Source organism: Lates calcarifer, linkage group LG21, assembly GCF_001640805.2.
Source record: "Lates calcarifer isolate ASB-BC8 linkage group LG21, TLL_Latcal_v3, whole genome shotgun sequence".
In the NCBI taxonomy this organism is placed as follows: Eukaryota; Metazoa; Chordata; class Actinopteri; family Centropomidae; genus Lates; species Lates calcarifer.
In genome coordinates this window covers 8,625,249-8,637,655 of record NC_066853.1, presented here as the reverse complement: position 1 = coordinate 8,637,655, position 12,407 = coordinate 8,625,249, and the positions used below count along the sequence as shown (strand labels likewise).

Sequence of the window (12,407 nt, the reverse complement as noted above, 5' to 3'; positions counted from 1 at the left end):
CTACGAGAGGAGGATCAAAGTGAGCTAACGCTACGTAACAATTGGTGTTCATTCAGCTGGGAACTTTACAAATTTATAAAGTTTTGAAAAGGTTATTGAGGACAATTAAGAGGGACAACAAAGTGACTGAAAAACAGAAGTGAAAAGATGTTTAATAAAGTGTGACTGAAGAACAAAGACCAAAACGTGATTGTGAAACATTCTGTGGTCAGAAGTAGAGGTGTCATTAAAAGAGCAAGGTGTGGGAATAAACTGTATATTTTCATGAAAATGGCACAACACCTGTAACAAAATGTTGAGGTTACGGTAATCAGTTGCACACACACATGCCTACACACACACACACACAAATACACACACACACACTCAAACAATGAATGGACCAGTCAGTAGTGCCCACTTGACCGTTTGTGAAAATCTGATAACAGGTGTGGCATGCAGACATTTAAACACAGTCCTCAGACCAATTGTAGAAGACAAGATTGGACAGTGGCTGTGATTAATGAACAAACTGCCATCCTCTTAGACAATCTTCTCTAAATTCTGTTCTTGTGGCTAAACTCGGGAATGTATAGCGCAACCTCAGATTTACTTACAAGCTTAAACTATGCATCTTACAGTGTCCTGCCATTCAAAGTAACTCTTAGTGGGCCAAGAGATTACAGCTCAAAAAAGGTGACATATTTTAGACCCTGAAATGGTCTATGATTGCCTTGTATATCACGTTACTGAAGTCAGGAAGATTACATTACCAGTAACAGAGAGGCTTTTCTCAGTAAGAAAATTAATCAGTTACACTTCCCCCCTTCCACCTCATGATCCCTTTAATTTATGTGCTGTGAATTTAAACATTGGCCCTCCTCCGACTGCCTGTTATGTCTAAGCTTTCTGTCAAATTTTAACCAGTGAAGACAATTTTACTTTTATCTGCAAGAGCAGAGTCCAAAGCCATGTCCAATGGAACATTATGTAGTGACAGCTGATTGGGTCATTAAACTATAGTTAACTCTGAATTTCAGTTTCCTCTTCCACCCACACTGAACATTCTTCGTGGTTAAGCAATTGTATTTTCTGTGACATATTATAAAAAGCATCATTTAAACAAACAGTAACAGATTATTAGGGATGCCACACTATTGTATTTGCGATGGTACATGATTGAGATGACAGCGAATACATGTCACATGACCAGGTGAACCTGAGTTGCTAAATAAACAAGGAAGTTTGATGGTGTGTGTGACGTCAGCCCCACACACACGCAGACAACAATAACACCCACATAATTCTGTGGAAGCCCTCTTCAAGCTACAGTACTCAACAGCAAATTAAACACTCAAGTTAAATCTCAGCAAAATAAACAGCAGTTACACAGTGCTACATTTGTATTATGTTGTATCACAGGCAGATCAAGTTTTGTACAATTAAAACAGGATTGTGTTACAGTGAGTGTTCAGGATGACATAAGGTTCCTCTTCGTAGACTGTGATGGAATTAAAAAAAAAAAAAAAGACAACCAACCAACAAACCAGTGACTCATACAGCTCCACCCACTATGCTTATGCTTATTACCTTGAGGAAGGAAGTCCCCTGGCTCGTTCACACACAGAGACAAGGCAAGAAAGCACAATGGTAAGAGCTTGTTTTACTTCTTTCCCTTTCTCTTTTCTGATTTAAAATTGGTGTAATTAAGGTTTTTATTTAGATAATAAGATCATGCTGATGTCAGAGAGCTATTATCTCATACATTAACATAGTTTTCTGTACGAAACAAATACTTGAAATGCCACTGAGCAGCAGTCCGTGAAAGCTATGTGTGCATGTGTGTGTGTTGTGTTTATATATGCACGGGCTCAGAACTTCTTAAAATCTAAATCTCTACAGGAAGAGCCTGGTTTCAAATGCTCTGTATTTGTTTTGGTTGCTATAGCACTCAGCAGAACAAGTACCAAAGACAACAACTGAGTCTTAGCCACAAATAAAAACCTGCATGCGTACCAGAAAATCTTCTTGTCCGCAAGATTAACTATCTTATCACAGGAATAGTGTGTGCCAGTATGTGCTCCTGGGTAAAACAAAAAGTTAGCCAGCTTTATGTATACTGTAAAACTCTATAACAATAGTTGTGACAAGCAAAGATCAAAAGAGCAAGAGATGTCTATTAGGGGAATCATGCATGTGCTGATGTGACAGTGTTGTAACAGTACATGTACTGTCTTCACTAGAGGATACTCTGGAGGAGCTGAGGATACATACAGTATATTCCAGGAATGGGAATTGATTATTAGACAGTTATGGAGAATATATGACTCTATTGTAATATAATCATGTGAATATTTGTTGGGTGTGAAATGATTGAGTATGAGAAAGGAAATAGAAAGTCAGCTTGGGCTTAAGTGAATCTTCAGCTGTATAGCAATAGCAGCTAAACAAACACACCCTTCTTGCCACAAGATTCCCACATCGATTCAATCAGTTTCACCTTACAAAGTTCCTCAGAGTCTTTCTATTTTTTACCCACAAAAAGTATTACACAGCTCCCACATAAAAAAGACCTGAAACTCATGTGAGATGACTAAATGTGTGGGATTGGCATTTGATTTTATAGCTTACTTGACAGCCAAGGCCAAAAAACTGGCACGCAGTCGTTGCAAAACAGGAGGGAAAGCTGTGCTTAGTAAATTTAATTACGTCATGTGGGAATCCCCATACCAGTAAAGCCTCATTGTTTGAACTTCTGAGCAGAACTATGACTGTGAATATGAAGAGAGCAAACACATAAATACACAGGTTGATATATAGCACAAATAACAGACACAGTGTTTCTAGGGTTTTTCTATTGCTGTCTGACAGACAGTATTATACTGTCACAAAAATGAGAGAATCCTTAATCTCTAACAAAATTATTACATCACAGTTAATTACAGTGCACAGTAATGTCTTTTGTTTATATTAGCCCCATACTGAATCAAGAATTCTATAGTTATTAATATCTCTCTCACAGTGTTATCATTTGAAACTGCAGTCACCATTTTCAGTACTTCAGGTAATTATATGGCCCTTGGGAATTCCCATTCCCCTTTCTGGTTTCTGTTGAGGACACATGCTGCAAGGCAACTCACTGGAAGCATGATGTATGTACTGGTGTTTCCAAAGGAAGTTAATTTTTGGATTAAGATTGTTTTTTGTTGCAAACGCAGCATTATACAAATTTGTATTTTCAGCACAAAGTTTCCAGATGAAACTTTTGCCTCAAAAACTTATCCCCTGTGTAATTTTTAGATTGTATGTACATGTGAGTTAAATGAGACGGGGTGTCTAAGAGGGCAATAAGTGTCACTTTCCTTTAATTTATCCTGTTACACCATAACCTACAATGAAAATAATTCTGATATTGTTTTCCTTGTGGGAATTTCCGGAGATTTTAGATCACTATCAGCAAGCACAAGTTACAACAGAAATTCATTTCCTCATTAACAATTAGTGATTAAGTGGTCCATTAAAAACTAGATTATAAAAACCTACATTGAAATCAATGTTTCTCCTGGGGGGAAATTGAGTTTTTACAGACTAATATACATGTGAGTGACAAATTAAAGGAAAAACCAACATAAAGTGTCTTCATAAGTTGTGGGCCTACCACAAGCTGCCAGAGCAGCTTCAGTGTGCCTTGGCATTGATTCTACAAGTCGCTGGAACTCTACTGGAGGGATAAAACACCATTCTTCCATTGCCTCATTGTGGTTTTTATGATGGTGATGGAGAGCACCATCTAACACATCACATCAACACACTGTCCAAAGTCTCCCACAGATGTTACACTGGTTTGAGATCTGGTGACTGCGAAGGCCATTGTTTTCACACTCATCACCCCTTGTGCCCTCTGGGGAGGGAGATTATCATCTTGTAAATCCACTATTTTTTTCCTTTAATTTGATCTAACTGAAACTAGAAACCAAATCATACTTTCAACAACAAAATTATACTTTCAACATACAGAACATTATAAAACTGGAAGGTAAAGTATGAAATGAGACAGGAGATTCCCCCACTAGGTACAGGAATATACCATTCTGCATATTAACAGAAACAGGTTTTCTTTGCCTTCTGGGACTTTCCTTAAGCTTGTTGTTTTGGGTGTGTTCTTTCAGGATGAGAGAACTCATTTTCCCACTCAAGACAGTAGCTAAAGAGCCAGTCAGATTTTTCAGATAAGATCATGTTATTTAGGTATAGATTCAGAAGGCAGTGTTTATTTTATGCCTGTGTACTAATTACAGATTACACAAACACTATCATTTTTAATAATAATATTTTATAGTAAATAATAAAAGAAAATCTGTGTTGATTTGAGAGATGCATATATGGTGGTTTTTGGGAGGGGAGGATGGGTTGTTTTCTTTTGTAGCAACATGAGGGCAGTTTCAGTAGTTCAATAGTTTCAGTCATTCACCTGCTAATGTTGAGTAAAATGACTCACAGATACATAGATAGCAAATAATGAAAAAAAAAAAATCTTTTTTTGTGCATGAGTGCTCTATGAACTTGCCACTCCAATGAACTGCCTGATTAATGCTGTTGTTCACTTATTTAAAAGATACCAAGTTAAATGAAAAGATAGTCAGTCCTGTCACAGTGATTAACTTGTTTTGTCTTTTCAACAGGCATCCAGTTGCAACCGACAGTATTTTCTGTAAGTACCTCTCCAGTTTTCTATCATGTCACAATCATTTTGAAATTTCAGCAATATAGACATTTCAATGCTATGACTCACGTGCTACGTATCTGAAATTGTGTGCAACCTGCATGAACTCCGTTTTTAGAAAAAAAAAATCTTGTCAAAAGTCTTTTTTTAATTTGGGTGGGGAGCTTAAGGTACAGGAAGAACCAGTAATGTAGTCTGGAAATAAATATTACTATTAACTATGAAAGTCACTGTCAAGATTCAAACACCCCCTCTCTATACTGACAGCTTACTGTAAGTCAACCACAAAAGATTGCCAGGAAACAGCTAAAAATACCCATTCAGTATTAATTGCTCTGACCTGAGAACTAACTGACACATATGGGGAGATATAAGTTTGTTACCCTGAATCACTGTTGAGCTACTGCTACCTGTGTAAAAGGTCACAAACTGTAGCTTAAAAATGTACGACAGCAACATACATCTATGTTATTTGATCCCTGGATTATACTTGTAAAAAGTATTTCCATCCATATTTCTCCTGACTTAAATTGGAGTGATTGGAATCAGCTCAAGGAGGAACTACTGATATGCAGCACCTTGTGGATCTGGAGAGAAATATACTCACATATTCATGCTGCTGAACTGTGTATAGGGACTTTTCATTGATCACATCCTTAAGTATGAACCTCCCTGTGTTACTGTTACGCCCCAGTGTTGCCTGGGTAACCATGTAAACAAATGGTTATTTTCCCCTCTCTCTTCCAAGAAACCCAAGGCTTTCCCTCAGGCTGGTGATCCTGCTTTGGACTGTGATGTGGGCGGTTTCTGCAAAAGGTGGGCTATTCTGTCATACTTATATCAGCAACATGTCTTCATTGCAGTTTTACAGTGAAACTCACTGTTTATATAAGTAGTATAGATAGAGTACACAGATAAATGACAAGTGATATGACATCACTAGGCTTAGTTGCACATGAATAAATCAATGCCAAATGTATTATGAGGCAAAGTAGCAATGCTGCTAGTAACCTTAGCTTAGCATTATGACTGGAAACTGGGACCAGGCTGTTTCCCCCTGTTTCCAGTCTTTGTGCTAAGCCAAGTTGCCTGGGGGCTGGCTGTAGCCACATACACCATAAAGACACAAGAATAGTCCCCCAAGCCCCATAAACTTACTATCACAGTCCCACTGCATTCATGAACCCCATTTCTGTTTTTAGCACAATAGTTGTGGTAAAACAACTACGATAAAAGTAAGCTACCTGCCCATCAACACCAAACTTCAGACAGACAAAGTTAGTGAATTGCTGGTGAAGAGAGCCACACATTTATCAAGCTAAAGACATACATTTTTCTCAGGTGTTGGTGAAGAGTCTTAACACCCACATCAAAAAGTAAAACTTCTAGCTCATTGTAACATCATTTTCAAAACTGTGACCTTTAGATCATGTAAAACGTGAAAGGGATACTACTAGTCTTATATTTTACATAGACGGAAAGGGCAGCTGGGATAAATAAAGGGGAACTGAGATTTGTCTACTGCGTCATAAACTGGAGCTCTCAAAAAGCCTAAAGAAAAACCCTTGACCTTTACACCCACACACAGCCCCAAAGTAAAAACTGTGAACACTCATCAAGCACTTTATTAGGAACACCACACTAATACCAGATCAGGCCTCCCTTTTCTCTCAAAGCAGCCTCAGTCCTTCATGGCATGGATTCCACAAGATATTGGAACATTTCTTTTAGATTCTGGTCCATGTTGACGTAACTGCATCACACCATTTCTGCAGAAATGTGATGCAGAAATGATAATTTCTGCAGATTTATCAGCTGCAATGCTGTGGCATTCAAACTGACTGACTGGTGTTAAGGAGCCAAGACTATGCCATGAAAACATTCCCCACACCATCTCATCACCAGCAGCAGCCTGGACTGTTGACACAGGGTGGGTTGGGTTAATGGATTCATGTTGTTGATGAAATTGAGATTTGTCAGACCAGGCTACATTATTCCAGTTTTAGTGAGCCTGTGCCCACTACAGCCTCAGATTTCTGTTCTTTATCGACAAGTGGAACCCAACTGGTCTTCTGTTGTACCTCATACACCTGAAGGTTCAACATGCTGTGCATTCTCAGATGCTTTTCTGCTCACCACAGTTATAAAGGGTGGTTATCTGAGTTACTGTAGCAGCTTGAACCAGTCTGGCCAGTCTCCTCTGACTCATAGGTTGCAATCCACAGAACTTCCACTCACTGGATGCTTTTTTTCCATTCTGAGTAAATTCTAGAGACTGCTGTGTTTGAAAATCCAGTGGTTTCAGAAATACTTATACCACCCTGTTTGGCACTAACAATCATGCCGTGGTCAAAGTCACTGAGATCACACTCTCCCCTCATTGTTTGATGTTTGATGTGAACATTGACTGAAGCTCCTGTCCTATATCCTGCATTGTATTGCTGCCACATGATGGCTGATTGGATGACTGCCTGATTAAACAAGTATACAAGTATTCCTAGTTAAGTGCTTGGTGAGTGTACAGTATATTGCCTAAGTTCATTTAAAGATGGCAATTAATTTTGGAAATGGTTTTACAATCTGACATGCAAGTCAATGTTTTTGCTTGACTCAGTAATACTGAAACAACTAACTTTTTTTAAAACACAGATCCATTCAATTCAGATTCCATTCCGATAACTAAACATATACCGAAACGCTACCAATCAAAGCTGATGCTATTCATAGATACAAATAGACTTCTTGTGAAACACAATTTGCCTGTGATTTAAATTGTTATTTATTAGTACTACTTAATTTTTAACAGCCTACAATTGTTTGTGATTGTGCACCAGGTTTTGTATTCATTTCTCCATTAAAACAATTTCATTCTGTCTCATGAAAGGTTTCCCAGTGTGCTCTAATTCTTTACTCTGGCTTGCTTTTCTGTTCCAGAAAGGGCTGCTGACATTTACCTCAGAGGGGAGGTTGGTGGAAATGTAACCTTTCACTGCCCCGTTGACAAGACAAGGACAGTTATATTTTTCTACTTCCAAATCAAAAACGAGTTTGTGAATGGCTACTATAAAACAAAAGATATAACGCGTCCAGTATGGGAGAACACAAGAGTGGATTGCAACGAAACAGCTGTGCACATGTATGGGCTGAACATCTCACACAGTGGAAAATATGAATGCATTATTCAGTACGCTGACAGTACACGTATTAATGAAGCATTCATAGAACTCAGTGTCACAGGTACGAGAATATTAAATTCAACATTTAAAAATGTAGTGTAGACTTTAAAGTCCTTCACCATAATTCTTAAAAAATATCATACCTTGCTTTTATACACCCTTCCATCGCTCTGCCAATATTGGTGATATTGATGATCATTGAAAAGGTGCATTTTACAGGACTATTTTTCTTAGTTTGAGGGAACTGTATATGTCAGAAACAGAGAGCTGACAGTGATCACTTTCTTTCTGCCGCTGTTTCCTCTAGCCAACTACAGCAAACCTACAATCACAACGTTCTGTGATGGTGAAAATCTTAGTTGCCTTGTGACATGCTCCTCACATGGAGGATACCCAAGGGCCAAGATGATTTGGAACGGACCAATGTCTGAGAATACCACCAATCATATGTTGACAATTGTAAACAGCAGTGAAGTGCCCAATCCAGTCACCATGATGTTCAACAGCTCCAGCACCGCAAACTTCAACTGCTCCAATGGACAGCTGACGGGTCTCAGCTGCTCTGTGGGCGACGTCACCTCTGACGTGATTTTAGTCTGTAAGTAGTGACAGGACAAGTCCTAATGGTTTCTTAACCAAAATCTGTTTTGTGATTTTTTTCTACCACTGGGTAACTTTTGGGAAGTGTGAAAAGAAATGGAAACCCCTTGGCATAGAATCCCTTTGACAGATACTTTTCAAGGAATGTGTGAGGGAAATTTTGCATCCTTTTATGTTTTTATCAGTGTTTGACTGTTTAACTTTCACACAAGAGTTTGTATTATATTTATGTGAATAGACTTTAGGGCTTATACAAGCCAGCTGCAATATTTATGAGTTTAGCAGCTTTAACAATCACCAATTCCCATAACTCAGCAAAGGTGGCAAGTCCATGAGTGAGCTGAGGGGTCATGATCAGCTCAGACATGTCTTAAAAACAGCAGGATAGAGAGGAGAGAATGCTGTAAAAGCATTTAGACAACTGATACTACAACTTTGAGACTTTAACAGAGATAGACCTTTTATGAATATAGAGTTTTATGGATATAGATGAAACCAAGTTACGATAAGAAATGCTTCTGCACTTTTTTTCTGCTCTAGGTGTTTAATTTTGTTAAAATAATTCAGGTTTCAGTCTCTTATACATATATGTGCATGTATACACACACACACACACACACACACACACACACACACACACACACACATATATGTGTGTATGTATATATTCAGATGCAGATAATTTCAGTGTTTCACTATGAGCAGTTTTCATTTGAACTTTACTGTGTGACACAAACGTTTTGTGTATCATCCAGAGTAATGGGTACACTGATTCTATTCTACCATCACTGCTTCTTTTGTGTCAATTCAACTTGCTCCATCCTGCTGCTGTAAATACTTGTGCTTGAAATTAATATGAATCTGCAGCTCAACAAATGCAAAAATGCACAACTTATTTGACATTTTGAAAGAAATTATATTCTTGGGGCCTATTGGTAAAATTTATGGGTTTAGGGCTAAGAGACACACACAGGGTAAAAAAGTAAGAAAATACTGAGAGAAGAACTTGGACCATTTTAGGCTTGATTTGATGGCAATAGGAAAAGTATAAAATGTTGCCAATGCCAATGCATATGCTTTGAATCTAACTCTTACAGTGGATGTGTTTTTGACTCTGATACACATTTTTTCTCATCTGAAGGTACACCCAAGGTTCCACCTGTCCTTAGCAATGTGATAGTAGGATTCGCCTGTGTAGTGCCATTTGTCCTTCTGTTGGGATTGCTACTTTACTGCAAATGCAAGAAAAGACAGAGAGGTAAGGACAGAGATTACTTTTGTCAAAATGTAGCTGTTTTAATTCATTTCAATTCAATGTTATTTATACAGCACAGAGTCATAACAGAAGTTATCTCAAGGCACTTTTCATATAGAGCAGGTCTAGACTGTACTCTTTAGATTATTTTAATTATAGAGAGAGACGCAACAGTTCCCACCATGAGCAAGCAATAGGCGACAGTGTCACACACTGTTTGTAAGAACACAAACATGTCAGTATGAATGACTCAGTGCAATAATTTCCAAAAACTCACAACAGTTTCTATGTTGGTTTCCAGGACAAGCAACAATGAATGGGAGGACAGTAAATGGAGGTGACGAGTAAGTGGATATTTACAAGACACAATTACCCCATTTAAAAAGTCTAAATTAAGTGATTTAATAGATAAAATCATGTATCAGACATGTCAAAATGTTCTCTCTAATGCACACTGTATTCATAACTCACACTTTTTACTACTACAGTCTTGTCACAACTGACCTTATCTCTCCATCTTTTTTTTTCTCCAGGGAGGCAATTGGCCTCAATACAATTTGAGTCTGGAGGTGTATCCGATTTTAGTTCGGACCTAATATATCACTTGTTCTAGCATCTAGAGCTAAAACTGTATGTCACTCAAGTGTACGTTTACATTAGTGACTGACGGGCTACGTACAAGCCAGAAATGGACAGTGTCCACAGGAGTCAGTGACTCACCAGAGACCACATGCTGTCAACATTTCAGTGACACTTGTGACTTTTAGCGTATGGGGAAGTATTCATCATTAGTATCCTCTGACTGGTGAAGAACAGTGCGTCATTCGACTGAAAATAGCTTACTTCCCATAAAAAGGACTTTTCTAATGGTTTGTGGTGAGATTGTTGTTGCATTCTGGAAATTAGCCTCTGAAGGAAACACTTCCCAGCAATGTGAGCTGTAAAATTTAAAGCAGAAAGACCGTGTTTTAAGTCTGATGAAATGTTTGATTGTTATACTGACATCTATGGGCAGAAGTGGGAACCGTTACACCTGCTGCATGTGTCTATTTCTGAAATGTGTTTCATCATTTTAAAATACAGTATATTGTTGTTGTTGTTGCACTTTAAAACACCCCCATTTTCCTTGAATAGCCCCTTTTTTTAAAATATATTTTTTTAATTTTACTGTCATAATTGAACAAACAACGTCAATCCTGTCAAGCTACTACCCATTTATTTTTGTTGAATATTAGTTCCCTCATCAGTGATTTTACTCTTTGATTAGCTTTATCCCTGAGAAATTATCTGTAGCAGAACATGGGGAAAATAATGTTTGCATGCAGAGATAATAGATGTCAAAATACCCTTTGCATGGGAATTTGTTCTCTGTGCAGTAGATCCCAGTGTTCCAGGATTCCCGTGTAAGGTGCAATATTGAACAGTAAAAAAAAAGGGGAAAAGGTTTTTCTGTTGTAGTGAAATTACCATTACCCTGATTATTAATATTTTGGTCTTTTTAACAACTTCCTACTATTTTCCTCAGGTTGATTGTTCTCATGTGAAAGAACCTTTTTGTATACTATTTTGGTGACTATTTATTTCATTTTGTGTATTTTCTGGCTAAATATCAAACTGTACATCTCCTGCCCTGTTTACACTGTTTTGGGTGAGGAAACTTCTGTTAATCCTCGTTCTGTGGAATTACCAGACAGACTCAAAGGGCTGCTTTCATTTCCTAAATCTGTACAGAACACTCCTTTTGGCTGTTGTAACTTTGTCTTGTTTGTTTTGCATTTCACATGATATTTTTCTCTGACATTGAACTATGTAATCAATAAAACTTTGTAATTTAATTTTTACTGCGTTGTGGGAAGAATTTTGCTCACTTTTCACTCACTTCACTACATGGTTGGAATATCCCTTGATCTTGAACTGCTGCAGTAGATTATACAATTTACACTGTTATAGAAACTTAACTGTCACTCACGTGATAAAAATTATAGATTACAAATTTACACCAATTTTATTTTTTTTTTTCAGTTGCAATGCAGTGAAATTACAACTAGATGGAGTACTAGCACCACCGAGTGAAGATGAATCTCCTGTTGTCATGGCTGATTGGCATAGTTGTTGGTGTTGTGTACTGAACACTTCAACATCTGAATATTATTTTGAAGTACCACATCCATGAGCCTGATCACATTTGTCATGAGCTAGCCCTGCAAAAGCAACTTCATTTCCGCCTGTCCGGGCAATGAAACAATGTTTATGCATTCAGTGCATGATGTACAATCAGAGCAATGCGAACACGATCCTTTTTAACAGGGATACATAATGTCTCTCTGACCTCAATATGTGGTCACCTGCCAAGAGAAGGCTGTGTAGTTTACTGGAGAAAAAGACAAGAGAAATAAAAGTAGGATGACATCAAAGGAGGGAGAGAAAAGATGTCAGGCCATTTACTCTCACAGGTATCTACAGGATGTCCTGTCTAAGAGAAGATATTGTGAATATTACTGATATGCTTCACAGGAAACTTTCTCTCTGTCTTCACTTCTTTCTCTTTTTATATACATATCTTTCCCATTCACTTTACCTTCACACATTTTATTCTTTTAAAACACACCCCCATCTCTCCTCCTCACTGGCTTTCTCTCTGTCTCATGAGTCACTGTGACAGGCTGTCAGTCCA

General features: G+C 37.9%; 1 protein-coding gene across 1 annotated transcript; it reads left to right on the top strand.

The window, feature by feature from the left end:
* The first annotated feature begins 1,540 nt into the window (after positions 1–1,540).
* Positions 1,541–11,568, top strand: LOC108886627 (CD276 antigen). The gene is made up of 8 exons (XM_018681601.2): positions 1,541–1,629; positions 4,662–4,690; positions 5,451–5,518; positions 7,637–7,939; positions 8,186–8,476; positions 9,620–9,736; positions 10,035–10,077; positions 10,267–11,568. The coding sequence occupies exons 1-8, from the start codon at positions 1,627–1,629 to the stop codon at positions 10,292–10,294; spliced, it is 882 nt and encodes a 293-aa protein (XP_018537117.1). The 5' UTR covers positions 1,541–1,626; the 3' UTR covers positions 10,295–11,568.
* The last annotated feature ends 839 nt before the right edge of the window (positions 11,569–12,407 follow it).

Excerpts from the sequence above, each read along its gene's own strand:
- LOC108886627 (XM_018681601.2), top strand. Across the intron at positions 7,940-8,185 it reads CATAGAACTCAGTGTCACAG|CCAACTACAGCAAACCTACA; the intron begins GTACGAGAATAT and ends TGTTTCCTCTAG. Across the intron at positions 10,078-10,266 it reads ACAGTAAATGGAGGTGACGA|GGAGGCAATTGGCCTCAATA; the intron begins GTAAGTGGATAT and ends TTTTTTCTCCAG.